The sequence below is a fragment of the Balaenoptera musculus genome, chromosome 15 (assembly GCF_009873245.2).
Source record: "Balaenoptera musculus isolate JJ_BM4_2016_0621 chromosome 15, mBalMus1.pri.v3, whole genome shotgun sequence".
Taxonomy (NCBI): domain Eukaryota; kingdom Metazoa; phylum Chordata; class Mammalia; order Artiodactyla; family Balaenopteridae; genus Balaenoptera; species Balaenoptera musculus.
Genome location: NC_045799.1, coordinates 59492408 through 59513110, shown reverse-complemented (window position 1 = coordinate 59513110; position 20703 = coordinate 59492408). Strand labels below are relative to the sequence as shown.

At 47.2% G+C, this 20703-nt stretch overlaps 1 protein-coding gene across 4 annotated transcripts in view; it reads right to left on the bottom strand.

The window, feature by feature from the left end:
• SNX29 (sorting nexin 29) overlaps window positions 1-20703 on the bottom strand; it is a 569335-nt gene that overhangs the window by 416818 nt on the left and 131814 nt on the right. For all 4 annotated transcript variants that reach the window (XM_036826193.1, XM_036826192.1, XM_036826194.1 and 1 more), the window contains one exon: window positions 19353-19481. In XM_036826193.1, the coding sequence (XP_036682088.1) occupies window positions 19353-19481 (129 nt within the window). The remainder of the gene's footprint in view (window positions 1-19352; window positions 19482-20703) is intronic.

The window sequence follows — 20703 nt, the reverse complement described above, 5'->3', positions numbered from 1 at the left end:
CAAAACAGAAGGAAAAGAAGAGGAACAGGAAAGGAGGAGAAACTCCCTTTTTAATACTTTTCCCCAGGAGGTGAGGGCTGCAGGCTTCCAGGCCACACACTAGAGAGGGGGCGCTGTGCTGTACATCGTCCACTCACTTCACAAACTCTGGCTGGGCAGCTGCTGGGTGCCAGCACTGGGGGAACAGCGGTGGCCAAGCAGGGCTGGCCCCGGCCCTCGGGGAACCGGCACCCACGAGCGGAAGGTCTGTACCCAACAAAAACACAGAGGAACGGACAACAGTTCGTGTGAGCAATCGGGTAAGAGAAGATGCCTGGGGGAGGAAGGGGGAGGCCCTCTCTTCAGAGACGAGGGGCAGGAACAGCCACACGAAGACCTGGGGGCATGATGCTCCAGGAGGGACAGCGGAGCTCCTCGGCAGGAAGCGGGAGGTGCGGGTCAGACGGCGCGGGGCTTCAGCCAAGGGAAGGAGTGCGGATTTTTTTCTTCTGTGTGCAACAGAGGGTCTTAAGCATGGGAATGACAGGAGCTGATTTACACTTTAGAAAGTGAATTCAGAATTACTTCAGACGAAGTAAAAATCTGCTGTAAAAATCTGAGACAACCCAAGGACCTCTGAACTTACAAACTAGATGATACCAAGGGATTGGTGCTCATTTTAGTAAGTGTGATAATAGCGTTCTATGTGGTTATGTTTTTTTAAATCCATATCTGTTAGAGACTCCTATGTAAGGAAGCATTTACTGGTGACGTAATATCTAGGATTTGCTTTGAAGTACTCCAGCAAAAAACAAAGCAGACAGTGGGATGGGGTGGAAACAAGAGTGATAAAATGTGGATAAGTGCAAAGGCTGGGTGATGGGTGCGTGGGGGTTTGTTATACTCTTCCGTCTACTTTAGTATGTAATTTGAAAGGTGCCTTAAAAAATGTTAAATAAGCAACATAAGCAATCCGTTATTAAAAGTTCCACTCTATGGCCATGTGGCAGAGGGGGAAAAGGCATCTTGGCCTGGTTAAGGTCCTCTCAAAGCCAAGGTCATGTCCCCCTTAGCAATGAACCTGGAGGAAAACCCAGGTCACATCCCGCCTCATGCTCCCCGTCCCAGCACATCTGTTTGTTAAACGACCACATCTCTTGTCTCTGCTGAGCAATTTCTATTTCAGATAAAGCAGCCAAAACAAATTAGCCCCAATCTGCACAGATGAACCAAAATCACAGTCTGACCCCCACTGGTGACCCAGGGACAACCTCCTTCTCGAAAGCTTGGGGCCAGCTGACCCTGTGACCGTGGTAATTACAAAGGGATGCAGGTTTGCACACACGATCTCAAGACGTGATTGATGGGCAATAATTAGCTCATTAGCTGTCCTTCCTGGGCACCGGATGCAGGTTTTTAAAGTTGCAATGCTGACTCACTCTTCAAAAGACCTGCCACTTAACAGCTTCAGGTTAACAAAGATGCACAGGTTCAGGAATGAAGTAAACGTCTGCAGTGAAAATATTGGTGCCAGCAAGGACCTGGGTTGGATCTAGTCTTCTACCTCGAGAAGCTACGCTGGGCATGTGAAGTACTTCATTTACGTCCTGTTTATCCTCCTTTCACCCCCACGTAACAAAGTCAACTGGGAAAACAGACTCTCACCCAAGAAAGGGACAACCAGCATCACACTAGCCAGCGCTGATTCTACCCTCTGCCTCACCCACCACGCTTCTCTCTGGAACTGCTGGCCCTGCTTAGAGGTGACCAGCATCGTCTCTTGCTTGAATGGCTCAAAGCACCTGGAGCCCAGACTCTCCCCTCCAAGGCTGGCCTTCTTCCATCCACTTCTCTGTGGAGCCCAGGAGGGGGAACTGTCCACAGAACAGACCTGATGCATTACCCTCCTCCTTAAAGGCCTTCCTTAGTTCCCCACTGACCAAACGCTTCACTGGGACCTCTGGACTCTGTCCCCATGTTGTCTTTCAAGCCCCTTCCTTAGTCATTCCCCACACGTACCCCAGACTCCAGGACGCTGCACTGCAGCTACCTGAAGCTTTCTCAGCATGTCCTCCTGCTTCCTGCCTCTCTCCCTTTGCACAAACTGTTCTCTCTTCCTGGAATGCCCTTCTGTGAGCTTCTGGAACACAGAGATCATGTCTTTGTCATCTGTGGATGACATCTAGAAAACATACCTGACTGAGGACAGTGATAAAAGTCTTGGGATGACATATAACAACCTCCATTTATTAACTTTCCAGGCTTCAGACACCAGGCCACGTTTCTTTACCGGCATTATATCACTTATTCCTCTCTATCACCCTTGAGGAGGTTCTATATTATCCCCATCTTATAGATTTTTTTAAATTGAGGCTCAGAGAGCTAAAGTAACTTGCCAAAGGTCACACAGCTCATACAGGGATTTGAGGCAAGGTCCTTCTGACTCAAAAGCTGTTTTGTTAATCACCACGGGGTCAATCTGATATACTGATGACCACAGAACAGAACTTAAGCTACCTCGTCACTCCATGTAACAACGGAAGTGAAGTTTTCTATGTTTAGTTTAGTTCTGTGAGAGTTTATAGTGTGCAAGGCACTGAACACACACCGCTATTTACCTTCCAAAATATCTGTTCTTCCCTTCTTCTGTTTTATTTAGGGTGACAATGTATCCTATTAAAAAACAAAAACACATTTCTCAGCATCCCTAACAGAATAAGTACAGGCCACTGAAATGTAGGAGAAACTATTTTGAGTGACTTGCAGGTAACCTCCTTAAAAGCAGTTGGCACACACTCTTTTTACCTTTCCCCTGCTTCACCCTTCCTGCTGCTGAGAATGTAGATGTAATGGCTAGTGCTCTAGCAGCCATCTTAGACCATAAAGGACCTTAGAAACTTAAGCCAGAAACACAGCAGAGCAACAACAGAGAAGTAATTGACAAATACTCATTTGTTCATCTGACAAATTTCTGAGCTCTATTATGTGCCAGGCATTGCACAGGCCCCCAAGATAGATCCATCTGTGAACAGATGGGACAAAGGTCCCTGCCCCCACAAGGCCTACAGCATAAGAGAAAAATGCAGTAACACCTGACTATAATAAGTAATGTATCAGAAGATGATAAATGTTACCAAAAGAAAAAGAAAAAAGAAAAAAGAATGGGGGGAAGGGGAGAGATTGCACTATGAGATTTGACAGACCAATGACTGAATGAGGAGGAAAACAAGAATATTTCATAAGACAGTTAACTCCACTCCTAGCGAAACCACCTTGGGAAACGAAACAGCCTCACAAGATGGAGAAGAGCTGCAGAGACCATCTGCGGGTTTAGTTCAGCCCTAACAACTCCTTATTCCACGTTACCAGAAACGAGAGAAACGAACTCAAAGGAAAACCTGTTCCACACTAGCTGATCGTTTCTAAATTGCCTTTTCGGTGCGGCTCACATCGGGGTTTAGTAGTTCAGCAGGTGGTGTTCCAGGACCCCCGCCCTCTGCTCCAACCGTGCAGCTCAGCTCTCAGTAAGGTTACATTTGGAGCTTCCAAGAAAGACTGCATTTGAAAAAACAGTTCTGCTTAAAATAAAACATCTTTGTGATGGCTGTTTGGCGTGAGCCGCGTGATGGTAGGTGAGCATCTCACATGTCTGTGTCTGTGCCTTGTCTGTGTTTGGCACCCGGGACGAACTCAGTGAACTTTTGTTTGCTCCCAGAACAAATAAACTTTGCAAACTTCCAGAGCCACTAGACTTGACAGTCGTCTCTCTTTAAAGTGCGTTACTGCTGCTGCCAAGAATATCTCCCCTCCGCTGAGCTTCCTGCCGCTCCCCTCCCCGGCTCCAAAATAACAAGAAGTTGCTTAGCAGTGATGTCATTGCCACTGTCACCGCCTGCAGGGCATTCACATGCTGGCTATATTTAAGACCCAGACTTCATGTTCAGTGACATGGAAATTGCCACCTTGTGAATCGTACCGGAAAGGCAAGGTTTGAAAAATTATTTTCTACGGAGAACCAGGTTACCAACTCTGCCTCTTCCGAGGCAAAGAGGAAGAAGCCAGGGCGCTAAACTGAGCAAAGGGCTCCAGCTCCCGGGATCAGTGAGGTCCAGCTGTTTAATTTCAACCATTTCTCTCAAGTAACACGAACACCAACATTTGCTTGGTAGCTTCACTTCTCCCCCCGTTGGTCTCCTTTCCTGGGCTCTTCTGTTATCCCTCAAAGCCATTCTGTTGTGTTTACTCCTCTAGACTTTTCTACCTACCTCTCGTTAGAAAAGACAGCAAATGGAGCGTTGATGAATGCTAAACACGTTTCCCTCCCCAGCAGACAATTATCATAACCTTTTAATGAGAGTTCTATCACATTGATTGGTTTGGGTAATTTTTTATCTCCTCCTGCTTCTGTGCTTTGATGGGGAAAAGTGATGGGCTAAAGACACATTTCAGACACAACCATCTCCCTTTTCCCTTAACAGCTGCCTATTTTTCGCATCTTGATGAACCACCCAATTCCGTGTCTGGTGCACATTTTGTGGGGAACATCTGGCGCCAACTACTAACGGCTCTGACGCTGAACCATTCCACGGTGGCACATGCTTCAAAATGCAGATGTGCGTGCAAATATACCTTGCTGCTTACCCCCTAAAAATTTTAGTTCGTCAACAAAACGTGAGTCTTTGATTGGATTCGAGAAGCATTAGAGAAAATAAACAAGCACGTGGCTTTCTCCCTAGTGCGTGATTGCTTTAAGAGATGGTGCAGGGCTCCTGTTCCTCTGTCTGTTCCTGCCCATCATTTTCATTTGGAAAAAATATCTAGGAAACCGACACAGGTCACAAACTTCTGAAAGGGTCATGAAGGAATGTATACGGCTCTCCAGCGTTCATGGTTCTAAGTTCAGACATGAATGCATTTGGCATTTCCATTCTCTGGCCTGTGAGGGATTCCCGCGTCTCTGCTCCCAAAAGAAAAAATCAGCTGGGAAATCACTCATGCCAAGCATACCCGCACCTTCCACAGCCACAAAAGCAGAAGCCAAGTGGTGATGAATGATGATGGAACCAGCTAAAGCTCTAGTGGGTGGGTCCTCCTGCCTCACCCTGGAGCCAGAACCACATAACTTGTGCCATTAAAGCCTTCGTATCCTTTGCCCCATGACCTCAGTCCTGGAATACAGCCTGAGGAAAGAAACTGTCAGAGGCAGAATGAGCTACAGACAAGGGGATATCATCTGAGCCTTTATCTACAATCTCAGAAAACTAGAAGCAGCCTAAATGCTAACCCACATGAAAACTGCAAAGTAAACTGTGGTGTGCTACACAGCCATTAAAAATGCCAAGGAAGCAGGCCCTCCATAGACTGATGGGGGAGGGGGGATCAAGTCACCTCTTCTTGGAAAGGATTTTGGCAATATGAATCAAGAGTCTTTACAGATACTCATACTTTCTAAAATGAGAATTCCACTTCTAGAAATCCAGCTCAAGATTTTTTTTTTTTAAATAAAAGAAGGAGTGGACAAAAACAATATGTTCAGGGGCTTCCCTGGTAGGGCAATGGTTGAGAATCTGCCTGCCAATGCAGGGGACACGGGTTCGAGCCCTGCTCTGGGAGGATCCCACATGCCGAGGAGCAACTGGGCCCGTGAGCCACAATTACTGAGCCTGCGCGTCTGGAGCCTGTGCTCCACAACGAGAGAGGCCGCGATAGTGAGAGGCCCGCGCACCGCGATGAAGAGTGGCCCCCGCTTGCCACAACTAGAAGAAAGCCCTCGCACAGAAATGAAGACCCAACACAGCCATAAATAAATAAATTCATTAATAAAAAAAAAATATGTTCATGGAAATACTAATTCTAAAAAGAGGGGAAGGGGGGAAATGGTTAGAAAAGGAAATGGTGTGAGAAACAAGGACATAACCCAACATGTAATTCTACATGGCCATCAAAAGTAATATCCACATAAGCGAATAGCATGAGGATATTTTACTTATATTTACTTATATTTTACTGGTTTTCAAAGCAGACCATCAACTTATGGATTCAGAATGATCTGAATTATGTAAAATGAATGCACACATAAAATAAACCGGAATAAAACACATTAACAGTAATTGTGTCCAAGTGATTTTCTTCTTTAAACTTTTCTGTTCTTCCCAGACTTAAGGATTGTAATTTGTGCATTTCTTTTATATTCTAAGGGTAAAAAATCTCTACTTAAACATAGTTTGAAGTCTACAGGGAAACACATGAAAATATTATAAACAAAATAAAAATTGCCTGTATAAACCCTCCTACGCTGTTGGTGGGGATGTAAACTGGTGTAGCCCCTATGGAAAACAGTATGGAGGCTCCTTAAAAAACTAAAAATAGAGATACCATATGATCCAGTAATCCCACTCCTGGGCATATATCTGAAGAAAACTCTAATTTGAAAAGATACATGCACCCTAATGTTCACTGCAGCACTATTTACAATAGCCAAGACATGGAAGCAACCTAAGTGTCCATCGACAGATGAATGGATAATGATGTGGTATATATACACAATAGAATATTACTTAGTCATAAGAAAAGAATGAAATAATGCCATTTGCAGCAACAGTGGATGGACCTAGAGATTATCATACTAAGTGAAGTGAGTCAGACAGAGAAAGACAAATATCATATGATATCATTTTTATGTGGAATCTGAAATATGACAGAGGGACTTCCCTGGCGGTCCAGTGGTTAAGACTCCACGCTTCCACTGCAGGGGGCACAGGTTCAATCCCTGGTCGGAGAACTAAGATCCCACATGCTGCATGATGTGCCCAAAAATAAATTAATTAATTTAATTAAATAAGGCATGAATGCACTTATTAATGAAACAGAAACAGACTCACAGACATAGAAAACAAACTTATGGTTACCAAAGGGGAAAGTGTGTTGGGGGGTGGTGGGATAAATTAGGAGCTTGGGATTAACAGATACACACCACTACATATAAAATAGATAAATAACAAGGTCCTACTATATTCAATATCTTGTTATAAGGTATAATGGAAAAGAATCTGAAAAAGAATATATATATGCGTGTGTGTGTGTGTATATATATATATATATATATATACACACACACATAAAATTTATCACTTTGCTGTACACCAGAAACTAACACAACATTGTAAATCAACTATGCTTCTATAAAAAAAAATTGCATGGACACACTAATGGTGGTATAACTATGTAAAAATTGTACTTAAATGAACTAAGAATAGAAATAACTGTCATGCTAGGGTCGTGAGATTTGGGGCTCTCTTTTCCATTTCAAGTTGTTATGTTGCTTTTACAACTTAAAAGTAATTTTTTTTAAAGTTATCTTTTCCAACATTTTTTAAATTAATTAATTAATTTATTTTTGGCTGCGTTGGGTCTCTGTTGCCGTGCGCAGGCTTCTCATTATGGTGGCTTCTCTTGTTTCCGACCACGGGCTCTAGGCACACAGGCTTCAGTAGCTGTGGCTCGCGGGCTCTAGAGCGCAGGCTCAGTAGTTGTGGTGCACGGGCTTAGTTGCTCCGCAGCAGGTGGGATCTTCCCGGACCAGGGATCAAACCCGTGTCCCCTGCATTGGCAGGCGGATTCTTAACCACTGCACCACCAGGGAAGTCCCAAAAGTAATTTTTTTAAGCACAAAAACAAGAGCTTTCTCAAGAAATCTCACACTGGCCAGTCATGACTGAATTCCATCCCAGAATCCCCCTTGTGGGCATCTTAACCAAAAAGCATTCAATCTGATGGTGGGCAAGCAAGGCAAGCTGCAGAATGATGGGCTCGTGTTAAAAGCCCACCTGCAGATCCTCCACAACCCGCAAAAAGCAAGCCTGCATGTTGTTTATAGTTCAGTTAAAAATAAAATCAAAAGCAAAAATGACAAATGTTAATAGTGCTAATTCTTATAGTGGACCATAGCATGCTTTGCCTTCTTCAAACAAGCCAACAAACAAAAACTAACTCCAAACTTGGTTCTGAGATTTAAAAAAAATCACAAGTGCCTTCACATCGTTCCAAGAGCCCAGGGGTTTCGAACCACTGAAATTCCCCTTTCAGATCATCACCAGCACCTGTGTGAGCCCTGGACACTCACAGCGGCGTGTGGCCTCGGGCGGCATCAGCACACCCGGGAGCTTGTTACAAATACTCGCTCTCAGGCCCCGCCCAGGCCTGCGGAATCGGAGTCCGAGGTCCACCATGACCCACAGGTGCCTGGTGGACACGTTACGGTTTGAGACACGCTGCTCTGAGCCACAGACTGTCAACTTCGGCTGCACCTGAGCAGTCTGGGTCTTGCCTCCAGAGATTCTGATGTAATTGGTCTGGACGGCGGCCTGGTCGTAGCCGTTTTAAAAGCTCCCCTGGGACTTCCCTGGTGGCGCAGTGGTTAAGAATCCGCCTGCCAATGCAGGGGACACGGTTCGAGCCCTGGTCTGGGAGGATCCCACATGCTGCGGAGCAACTAATTCCGTGTGCCACAACTACTGAGCCTGCACTCTAGAGCCCGCGAGCCACAACTACTGAGCCCACGTGCCACAGCTACTGAATCCCACGTGCCTAGAGCCCGTGCTCCGCAACAAGAGAAGCCACCGCAATGAGAAGCCCGTGCACCGCAACAAAGAGGAGCCCTCGCTCGCCACAACTAGAGAAAGCTCACGCGCAGCAACAAAGACCCAACGCAGCCAAAAATAAATAATAAAATAAATTTTTTCAAAAAGCTCCCCTGGTGACTGCAATGTATCTATAGCCAAGCCTAAATAAGGCATGTAGCTCCTCAGCCCAGAGAATTCTTTATTAGATAGTTAGTTACATCTGAGCAACGGCGGGCTAGATTAACTCCTGAAAGTGACTCTTTGCAGCCTTGAATGGAGGAATAACTTACTTGCGCAAAACCGGTAATAACGGTCACAGCTGGCTTTTACTAAGTACTTATGCAGGGCGCTCGCTGTGCGTAGCTCTTCTCGTGCATTATCTTTTGTGTATTGATAGTATCTAGAAGGGAGGACTACTATGTGGCAGTTTTCTAGATGAGAAGCATCAGGGGTGAAACGACCAGCTGAGATCACGCATCTACAAGTGGAAGGAGCGCTCGCAGGGCGCTCGGAGCGAGCGCCTCCCTTCTTTTGCCCCCCTAGGGGCCTCACCCACCTTACTCTAGTCCCGGCCTTCAGAAGCTGGACTCGAGCCCAGGCTTGCCCCGCACGTCCTTCCAAGAATGGCCACCTCAACTGGAGCACAGGGAATTACTGGCCAAAAGGTTAAAGCCTGTGTTTATATAGTCCTCCCCTGGTTTTCAGCACCCAGAGGTTAGTCAGCTGTCTCTGGTTTCTCTGATTGATCCAGCTTCACACAGAACAGGTGTTTGATGAGTGAATCAACCAATGAACAAATGCGTATTAACTAAGCAGCCATCTTCCCCTGGATCCCGGCAGCATTCAACTTCAGGAGACCAGCTTCTCCTCGGGTGCCATGCCGCCTCCTGCCCTGACAGGCGCGTCCTGTCCCCACACGCCAGCCCCACCCCATGCACTTCGCTCTCCTTGGCTGCTCTGGTGTAAGTCACCAAGGACCTGTCAGCTGCTGACAAGGACGTGCGGAAGGATGACGAAGAGCACAGCTCACTCAGTAGTGAGACTCAGCCGAGCGAGAGGGCCAGCAACCCTGGGGAAGGCCGCTTCGTACCCAAGGAAAAGTGAAGGACAGCACGGGCAGGGTGGGCCAGGACACCAGGAGCTCAACGGGTAATTCCGTGTGGTCAGGGCTCGGTCCCTGGACAAGGATTCTAAAAGAGGGGCCACATGAACATGGACCACAAGGCTCTTGAACACAAAATTCTGAAGGTACGTTTACAAACTTGAAGATGAGAACACTGCAGAAAGGGCTAAAGCGGTGATTCTCACTGGGAGTGGACACGTTGTAAAGCTCCCCGGGTGACTGTAAGGCACAGCAAAGCCTAAGCAAGGCCAAAGTGTCGAGATGCTTTCGGTCACCACAATGATGATGTGCTACCAGCCCTGAGAGAACTAAGGCTACGAACTGTCCTGAAAGACAAGACAGTTGCACACAACCAAGAGCAAACTACATCCTGCCATGCTTTCAATGGTCCTGATGGCCCATTACGTGGGTGAAAAGCTTGTTTGTAATCTAAGCCTGTCCTTGAATTCATTAACTATACACTGAATAAACCAGTTTTTACCCTGGGGTCCACCCATGTTCTGCTCTTTCATTTTCTGTACTTCTTCTAAAGAGTGACTTCTGATCTTACCGCCTTTAAATCCAAACTTATGCATTTTAAGTAGGTATGAGCACTTAACTGCATCACGATTTTCTAGCAAAGCTCATGCCCAGCCAATATATACTGTAATCTACTTTGTATTACTATTATAAATTACTTTCCTATTATTTCTCCTTCATATTAGAGTTAGGGTGTTATACTGATTTTTTAAATTATTTGTGCAGGTAGGGTATGTTAGCTATGAATTTCATTTCAGGATAGTAAAGGAGTTGGGTTTTTTTAAGGGATACTGGGCTAAAATGGAGAACTATATGTCTAACGATGCCAAAGTGGCTGGACTAGGCGCTTGCTAACGAGGCCAAATTATATCAGACATAAACATCCCACCAAGGAAAGACACGCAGAGACACTGGGAAGACCTGAAGCCCAGATTTCACCATCACTCACAGGAGGGCTGGCTCAAGAACGACAATACCTCTACTTCGGGAAACCAACAGTCTCCAAATGTGACGAGGAGCTGAGCCCACCGCAGGGGCCGCCCACGCTCTGCCTCCCCACCACTCAGCCCCATCTGATGGGACATGCTCCCCGACTGTCCTTTTGAGGAAACGCCTCTGTCGCTTGTCCTTGCTCCGCGTGGCTAGGTGAGGAAAAGCGAGCCGCCTCCTGGCTCCAGTGGGCACGTGACCCAGGCCCGGCAGCAAAAGTAACACATCCCGCTGGGGAACTGAGAGGGAATCCCGGGACTTCCTCCCCAGCTTTCGGGAAGACGTGCTCTCCTTCCACTGGGTGCCAAGCCGACGGGATTTATGCCTAGTGCTGCCGGGGGGCCCTCTTGTCACCACGAGAGCAGAGCAGGCCTGAGAATGAAGCTGTGAGCGAAGGAAAGAAAGGGGAGACACGGAAGGAAGCGGGTCCCGCAGGCACCCCCCGAAGCCCCTGGCTCCAGCTGGGCGGAGAGCTAGCTCGTCTCCGAAACTTTTCAGTTATACAAGCCAATCAACAGCACCTTTTCACAAGCCAGTTTTCAGCGGGTTTCCATCACTTCGTACTGAGAGATCTCACACTACCTACCTATCTTAATCGATAAGATTTAAGTAGATGGCTGAGGGGTTTCCAGAAAGCCACAAGTCACCAAGCTTGACCAGAACATCACCCTGGGGCAAATGACAACCATCGACAGACCTGAAGCTAAGCTCAGTGTGACAGTTCTGTGCTGAGGGAAGGCACTAACAGGAGGAGAGATGTCAGGTGACCAAAGAGCTGACGTTCCTCAGTGAGACTCGGACCAAGTGGCACCGTCACTGGTCCCATGGTCCCTGTACTCCCTCACTTAACCACTATTGCCGAGCACCTACTGTGTGCCAGGTGTGATGCTAGGGACAAGGAAGACAAACAAGGTAAAGCACAGAGGCATGGTCCTTGACCTCGTGGAGCTTACAGCCTAAAAGCAAACACAATACAGACACACAACTGACAATACTACAACTATAGCGGGACACTGGTTCCCATGGAAGGACAGCCACAGAGAGATGTGACCTAGCCCGTGGTGGGGCAGGAGATGGTGGGCAAAGCCTTCTGTGTCAATGAGTGTTCCTGATGAAGCCAAGAAACAGAAAACCCAAATCAAAATGGCTTAACTAGCAAAGGGGATTTCCTGGCCAACACAGGGGACAATCTGGCTTCCAGGGGAGGCTGATCTAACAGCCCTTTGCTATCATAAGGAAGAACCAGTCCTCTCACCCCTCCTCTCCACTCCAAGCTGTAGCATAAGCTTCATCCTCAGGCTGTCTCCCTCGTGGTGGTAAAATGGCTACAGCAGTTCCAGCCTCTACACCCTCACAGCACATGTTCTAAAGGAAGCCACTCCAGCCATCCAACAACCAAGGGACCATCTTCTTCCAAAGCCCTAGCAAACCTCAACCACATCTCCAGAATTAGATCACGTGCCCATTTCCTGAACCAAGTCCAATCACCACACCTAGCTGGGTCAAGCCATGGTTACCTGAACCAATCATTTCAGAAAGGAGATGGAATTATCTTGACCGGATTAGACAAATCAGGGCTGACCCTTGGTGCTTGGGAGAGTTCAACCCCTACCACCAACCAAGAGGAAAAAAATTGAAAAACCAAGCCATGGATGATTCTCCAGCATGGGAAAAATCTAGGGGAGGGCTTTTCGGGAAACAATACAATGTCCACTATAGCAACTCTTCTTCTAGTGAAAGAACCCCACTCTCAGTTGCCTTCCCAACTCTCAGTTCTCAACCATGGGCTTTTAGAATCAGACAACAAACCAAGCACTAATTTTTTGAAATATATATAGACAAAAATTGGACCTTATTTCTGATCTCTACTCACCCTGACTGCAGTTTTGTTTTGTTTTACGTAATGGGTTTGAAACAGTCCTCCAGAGCATGTTTCTTTCATGAGACAGAACTGAACAATGGGACATCATAAAAGAATGACAAATTCTTCCTTTTTCAGTCTCATGTATGCCTCTGCCCTCTTGGCTTTGGGACTTTATCCCAGCGGTTGCCACTGCTCCACCAGCACTAGTGTAGGGATGACAAATTCTTGTCCATGACAGACATCACCAATCAATAACAGCACTCCCTCCTGTTGAGCCCAGATGAGGCCCCAGAATCCTTCTCAACCCAGAACCCCAGTCAGCCACTCCCTGAGTTGGAAACAGGACGAAACCTACTATTGGCTTTCCCTGTCAGAGAATGTATTCCAACTGGGAGTTGGTGATGAAAAGAACCAACTCTTGGTTCCAAATGCCATCCCTAACCCACGACAGGCTCAGAATTCAAGCCAGTATCCTCCATGTTTGACTTTCTCAACTTTGACCATTTGCCTCTTGTGATTAAAAACATAATCAATGTCTTTGGATGAACATAAGATGTTTATTGTTCTTTTTCACAAAAAGCTGTCTTCATCTTTCTCCAATAATTAAAATAAAAAAGACAAGAGACTGAGCCTTAGGGCAGAAACAGAGATTTAAAGCCTTCATAGAAAGCCAGTAAAGGCCTCCCAGGCGGCTGGATGGAGTGGTATGAGCAGGGCTCCCAAGGTCCTTGGTCCAGCCTCACTTACAGATCGTGCAGACCAGTTCTGTCTCACATGCAGAACGCTGTCACAGTAGATCACTGCTCGGCAGCCCAACAGGGACAAATAAACAAAGGGACACACAATGGGCTGGCAGGGCTGGAAAAATAACACCAGGAGGGGCTGAAGGTAAATGAAGGCCAGCGGCCAAAGCCTCCAAGATGCTCGTTGCAGGGGAAAATGGGTCAAGCGAAGGACCCACGAGATTCTGGCCAAGCCTCAGCATCCCTCGCCAGTCCTGGCCAAGGCAGCAGCTGGGAAGAAGAAATCAGGGAACGCCCACTGAGCACTTATGATAATTTTCGAGCTGCGCTGAGTGCTTTAGGAGCATGAGCTCGTGTAATCTTCCCCACGATCCTATGAGGAAGCATAACAGACAGGATTCATCTGCCCCCCACCTGCTCTGGGGACCTGGCAAGGCTGTCAGTCATGGCCTCTGTTCACTCTTGGCCACGACACGCCCAAGGAAGAGTCTTCCTGAAATGTTACATATGGACATTGGAGAAAGAGTCTCTTCTCTCTGGAGGGGGCTTGGTGTCACACAGGTCATCTTTGCTGCTGAGTGCAGAGGCACTAAGACTGACATTAACACACAGAGGACACAGAGCCAAGAGCAGGGGGGGAAGAGCACTGACCTCACGGGAGCACCCAGGTCCAGGGACCAGTTCCAGCAACACAAAATTCCCCTGCGGACCCGAGCTAATTTGGTTTGGGTTTCTGCCACCAAAGGCATGAATATTTGTGAAGATTATTATGCCCCGGTTATAACCAGAGATCTGAGAAATTGCTGAGTGGCAGAGCCAGGAGTCTGTGCTGCTTCCCCTGCTGAGGATGAGACACGGCCCTTCCACGCCAGCAGCGACCAGGACACACGCACAGCGTCCTGCCTAACGTCTCTGCACACGAGGTGTGGAGAGGGCCCCACACCCACTACCCCCTTCAAGCTTTTAAAGAGGAAGAACCAGAGTCTCAGAAGGGGGAGGGAATGACCCCAGTCACACGTCTAGTAGAGCGCCTCAGGAGGAGAAAAGCCATGACAAAAGGGTGCTCGGAAGGCTGGTTCCGACATGAGACACAGGCAGGAGAGGCCCTGGGCAGTGCTCTGTGGAATGATCCAGTGGGTCCTCCTCAAGACACCTTCCTCACCCCCTCGGTAATCACAACAAAGAGGTCACGTCACGGCCCTGGCAAGTTGGTTACTGAGGGAGCGATTTTACTCATGCACAGAGAGAACAACTCGCTCTGATCCCCTAATAACCACACAAGGCAGCCTGGTTAGTCGGGACTCAGGACTGTAACAGAGAGAAGACCAGTCACAACCTGGCTCAAGTAACAAAAGGAATTTATTGGCTCACATAACCGACAAATCCAGAGGAAAAGCAGCTTCAGGGAGGACGGGATCCAGGAGCTCAAACAGTATCATTAGGACCTGTTGGTTCCTCTCTCCCTCCATCTGCCACTGTGTTGTCACCATGTGGGGTCAGGATCCTCCCACACGGCAGCAAGGACAGCTGCCAGCAACCCCTGGCTTCCATCATATCCTCCCAAGAATGCTAGAATTGGCTCTTACCAGATCATCTTGGCCACACGCCATCCTGTGACCCAATCATGGTGGCCAAGGGATGGAACAAGCTGACTGACCAGGCCGGCATCATCCGCCCTGCTCTGGAGCTCAGGTCGGGCAGTGGTGGGGTCATTCCTGCCAAACCACAGGGACAGAATGGGGAGAAGGATGAGCCGGCCAAAGAAGACTGGGGTAGTGCTTGTCCCAGGGTGGGTGTGATAGGCAGCCTCCAAGGTGGCCCCCAATGACCCCTGCTTCTTGGTATTCCACCCATGTGTAGACCCCTCCCACACTGAACCACGGTTGAGCTGTGTGACAACAGAATATAGCAGGTGTGATCTTGTGTCATTTCCGAGACTGGATACAAAAGCCACTGTGGTGGCTTCCACATCGGGTGTGTTCCCTTGCTCTTGGGTTACTCACTCCGGGAAGCCAGCTGCTAGGCTGTGAGCAGCCCTGTATAGCGGCCCACATGGCAGGGAACTGAGGCCTCCTGCCAACAACCATGTGAGGGAGATGGAAAGTGGACCCTCCAGCCCCAGTCAAGCCTTCAGATGACCGCAGCTCTGGCCAACAGCTTGACCGCAACCTTATGAGAAACTCTGCACCATGCCCACATTCTTCACTCACAGAAACTGTAGAGGATCCTCAACGCTCACTGTTTTTAAGCTGTCAAGTTTGGAGATAATTTGTTACGCAGCCAGGGGTAAATAATACAAAGAGCAGAAGCAGAAAATGTCCCCGCAATAAGCCCACAACCCTGTCCACTTGCTTCCCTCAAAGGTACTTCCACTCAGGTAAATGTGTGTTTTCTTTCTGCTAACACCTATCTCATAGCTTGAGCTTTCTTTTCTTTTTTTATTGAAGTATATATAGTTGATTTACAATGTTGTGTTAGTTTCTGCTAAACAGCAAAGTGATTCAGTTATACATACATATATTCTTTTTCATATTCTTTTCCATTTCATAGCCTGTTTATCACAGGATATTGAATATAGTTCCCTGTGCTTATACCGTAGGACCTTGTTGTTTAGCTTGAGTATTCTTAATTCCACAGGAAATAAGGCAATCAATTATTCAGGGAATGAGACTTACCGACCCTGAACGGCAACTGATTACAATGCCTCCGCCCAGCAAGGAGCAGCTGCTTGGTGCCACAAAGGCACTGGGCTGGTTATATGACCTTGCTCTTCGTTGAGCCACGATAGCATGAAAGGAAAGCCATTAATTTTGAGCAAAATCAATGTGTAATAAAACGCTACGTTTGCTCAGGGATGTTCCCATTTTTACAACTCTACACTCAGAGCCAGTAAGCCCCACATCCACCCAAACACGCTTCTCAGCATTAGCATACTCACGGCAAAAATAATTTCACTTTCTTGAGTCGGAAATAGCCTAATTCTTTCTGCACCACTGCCGTTAAAATACAACTATTGATTAGGCAAGGTTTCTTAGTAATATAATTATTATACTAGAGAAAGATGATAATGATAGTTAACATTTTTGAGCATTTATGAAGCACACTCATGGAGCCGACATATGGTCTGTCATTTTATCATTTAACCACTCTATGAGGTGGAGACGTCTCTTATCCTCATTTCATAGCCAAGGAAACAGAGACAGAGAAGTTACGTAACCTGTTCAAGGTCCCACAGCTACTAAGCAGCAGACCCATGATCGGACCTGCAGGATCCAACGCCAGAATCCGTGCCACCAACCACTAGGCTAACCCACCCGCATTATGAAACCTGCCACTTGGACACGTGGGGACCTAGAACAGAGCAGCCCTGGTGCACACATGCGGGCCTCACCTCCAGCCTGTGACCCTGCACATCCTGCCTGTGTCCCTTCGGTGACAGCACCCCCCAGCCCCCAAGCCACGACTGACCAAGTGGGTCCACCACCTGACAACACTGCACTGACAGCTGCTCCTCCTGCAGCCAGAAGCCCGGAGAAAGTTCTGACGGTTGGCAGAGGTCAAGTCTGTCTGCAACACGTCAGCAGTTGAGTTTTTCAAAACTTACACATCCCACTTCTCCGTTTGCTTTCTTCCTGGTTTCTCCTTCTGAAGTGTCTGCCTGCTTTATACATGTTCCTTCTACCTGCAAACTGCAAACTTTCAGGCACCTTAAAAGCTCAGCTACCCACTGCTTAAATGGGGAGGCTTCAGATTACAAACTTGCTCAGTTAAGAAGTTATTTTTTTCTATTCCATTCATGGGCTAAATAAAATTTACCCAAAAATTATCATATACTCAAAATACATTTACTGTAAAACACTCCGATAGCACATCACTGCCCAGCGCCTTATGTACTTTCACACACAGCCCTCCTCACTGGGCCCGCGCAGGGGGTAAGATCATCCTCTCCATTTCATAAACGAGAAAACGCATGCTTGTGGCAGTGAAGCAGTTCGCCCAAAGTGCACAATTCGCAAGCAATGGAGCAGGGACTCAAGGCTGAGCTGGCTCCTAACACAGTAAAAACGACAGGGGACAGAAGTCTGTCTTTCTTCGATGATTCAGAACCCGAGTCTCCACAGACTTCAGTCTTTCTGAGAACATAAAACGCAATTACACCACAGAACCCTAGCATGGCCAGGTAAGATGCGGGTCCGGTTGAGAAAATGCCAAGTTAGGCACCTGGGACTGTATTTAGCATAGTCATTTAACGGTCTGTGATGCTCTTGAGATGTCATTTTCAAATGTGAACAAAGGAGAGAAGTTCAAATTAAAATTAAATATGGGATCACGGTGCCAACTTTCAGTTACATGTATATAACAATTACATTAGTGCCACTCACATCCGCTGACAGCACGAGGATGGTAAATGCTGCTTCTGTCGGTTTACGTAACCCTGGGCTCCCCTGCACATCCACAAGTCACGTTTATCTCCTGGTCTAATTTTAAAGTAGTTTTAAAGAATGACCTGCGCTTCCCTGGTGGTGCAGTGGTTGAGAGTCTGCCTGCTAATGCAGGGGACACAGGTTCAAGCCCTGGTCTGGGAAGATCCCACATGCCGCAGAGCAACTAGGCCCGTGAGCCACAACTGCTGAGCCTGCGCGTCTGGAGCCTGTGCTCCACAACTGGGGGGGCCGCGATAGTGAGAGGCCCGCGCACCACGATGAAGAGTGGCCCCCGCTTGCCACAACTGGAGAAAGCCCTAGCACAGAAGCTAAGACCCAACATAGCAACCAATCAATCAATCAATAAAAATAAATAAATAAATCTTAAAAAAAGCAGAAACCTACCGTTTAAAAAAAAAAAAAATGACCTGATAAACTGCTTATTTTACCTAAAATGGGGAAAATAACTCGAACTCAAGTGTCCAGCAATCAGAAATGATGATTTTAATATGGTGCATTAACTCAATGAAATGCCACATCCAGGCATATAGAAATGGTGACCATGAAGCTTCAGTGGTGGAGGGAGGTGGCCTAAGAAGTGACAGGCTGGAGATTTTAAGTACAGTACATAAAAATACATTTGCATGTGAACAAATTCAGTAAAAATGTATGTTTTTATGGGAGTTGGAGCTTGGCAGGGGGCGGTTGCTTTACAGTTCTCATTATTAATAAGATATAAACAAAGTCACAGAAAAGGAGATATAATAAGATGGCTCAAATAAAAAGAGGTTCAACCATACTCTGAATTAGGGGAATGCAAATGAAAAATATGCTGCCAGCGCTGCTTTCACCTGTGATTTTATCAAAGACCCCAAAGTTGGATCCACCCCTGGGGGCAGGGCTGTGCTGGGTGAGGCCCAGCCTCCCTGGAGGGCAGCTTGACGACCTCTATCCAACTCAGAAAGGCACTGCGCTTTGACCCAGCAATTCTACTTCCAGGAATTTCTCTGGCAAACAGAGTCATATCGGGACAAAATAACAAATGCGAAGGTTATTATTATTAGAAGAGGCAAACGGCTAGAAACCACCGGGATGCCTGGCTGCTGGCGTGCCAGCCAAATGACTCCTGGTGCAGGCGGGCAATGAGGTACCGGGAGCTGTTAGAAAGATGGCAGCTCCGTGTACTCAGCGCAGAACAACCTCTAAGCTGTGGAGGGAGTGGGGTGTAGGATACGTGACCATTTGTATCAAGGCAGAAAGGAAGGAGGGGAGGGAGGTGAAAAGGAGAAAAAGTTCGCGCGTCCGAATGTACGCACCTGCTCACGGAATGCACAGAGCATCTCTGGGACGGCAACACTGCCCACTGCCAGGGGCGAACCAGGTGGCTGGCGGAGTTTAACCATTTGTACCTTTTGGATATTGAACCATGTACATACATACCATTCAATATTTAATGTAGTAAGTTAAAATTTCAGATGCATAAATTTTATTTCCATTGGTCACTTTTTTTTTTTTTAGTTGAAAAGTATTGATGAAAGGTGCTTGGGGTTTGAACAAAGCCTCCCCCCCAGTCCCTCTGCCCTCCCCTACCTTGCCAACGCCTGGATCTTTGTGACGTGCCGCTCCTCTTGTTCGGCCACCTTCCGTTTCAAGGTGTCGACCTCCTGGCGGAGCACGGCCGAGTGCTCCATCTCACCATCCAGCAGGTTCCGCAGTGACCTGGGAAGAGGAGGCCCACCTGTTCAGATGCTGTCAACCCGGAGTCCGTGGAGTCAAATCTTAGTTCATTCATCTTCCACAAGGCTCTGCATAAACTGCAGTTCAAGTCCATCTCATGTAAACTGATTTGAGGAGATACCAAACTCTGCTCAAGAGCCTCTGAAGCATCATTAGGATGAGCCCCCGGGGAACCATCTGTGGCCTGGCTCTGCGGCCCTGAGAGCCTGTGGGCAGCTCAAATCAAGGGAAAACAATGAGCTGAGCCAATCCCAGGCAAGCCCCCTTCAAGACATCCCACGCAGAGATGCAGCATATTCAACCGAGACATTCTGTCACAGCTGCACTGCGTAGGAGATTCAACAAAGGAAAGGATGCCAGGACAGGCCAAAAGAACAACCTAAACCACAAAAGCAGAAGACAGGCTCCGGTTATCTGACAGAAAACGGGAGTCTCATTTCTCCTTCTGCCACAAAACGCACCTTACCCCCTGCTCCATCGCCACCTCCCGGTTAAACAAGCATATAGAGTATCTCATGGAGCTATACAATTTGACATCGCATAGAATGTGTTTTATATTATATTTGGAGTGTGTTAACCTCCAGAACACATTCACTTGCATATCTGTCATCCTTGGTCTTAAACAGCAGAGAAGACAGAAGCTCTTCCAGAAATAACCACAAGTTACCACCTAGAAATGAGCCAAGCAGGGTTCTTCTGACCATCTACGTCGCTGGACCTCAAATGGCTATTTCTATAGAACATTTACTAACTTCGGTGCAGCTACATCCTAAATCTAGAGGACACTTGCCACGTGACATCAGAACATAAGCAAAAGTGTCTGAACCTCCCCACCCACACTGCTCACTGAACACCCCCCCCAAGACGTGTGTTTCTGGAAAGTTTTGAGAAAATTCCCCTCTTGGGGCCTGGAAACCCCCCAACACAAACACAGTGTGATTTTTTTCTCTCGCTGGGAAGGAGAAGAAATTACCAGACAGTGATGACTGTTCTTTACAAGGTAAGACAAAACCTATGGCTTTTTCCAAGATAACAGCCCCAGCTGGATCAAGGAAAAAGCATCCTACAACGTCTACAGCCCGTCACTGGAATTTATTTTCGTTGGAAAATAGCACTGTCTGAAGATTCCTTTTTTAAAAAACTCTTTTGTTTTCCAAATCACGCTTATTTGCTTTTATATGTTTCCATAAAGGATGAGGGAGAA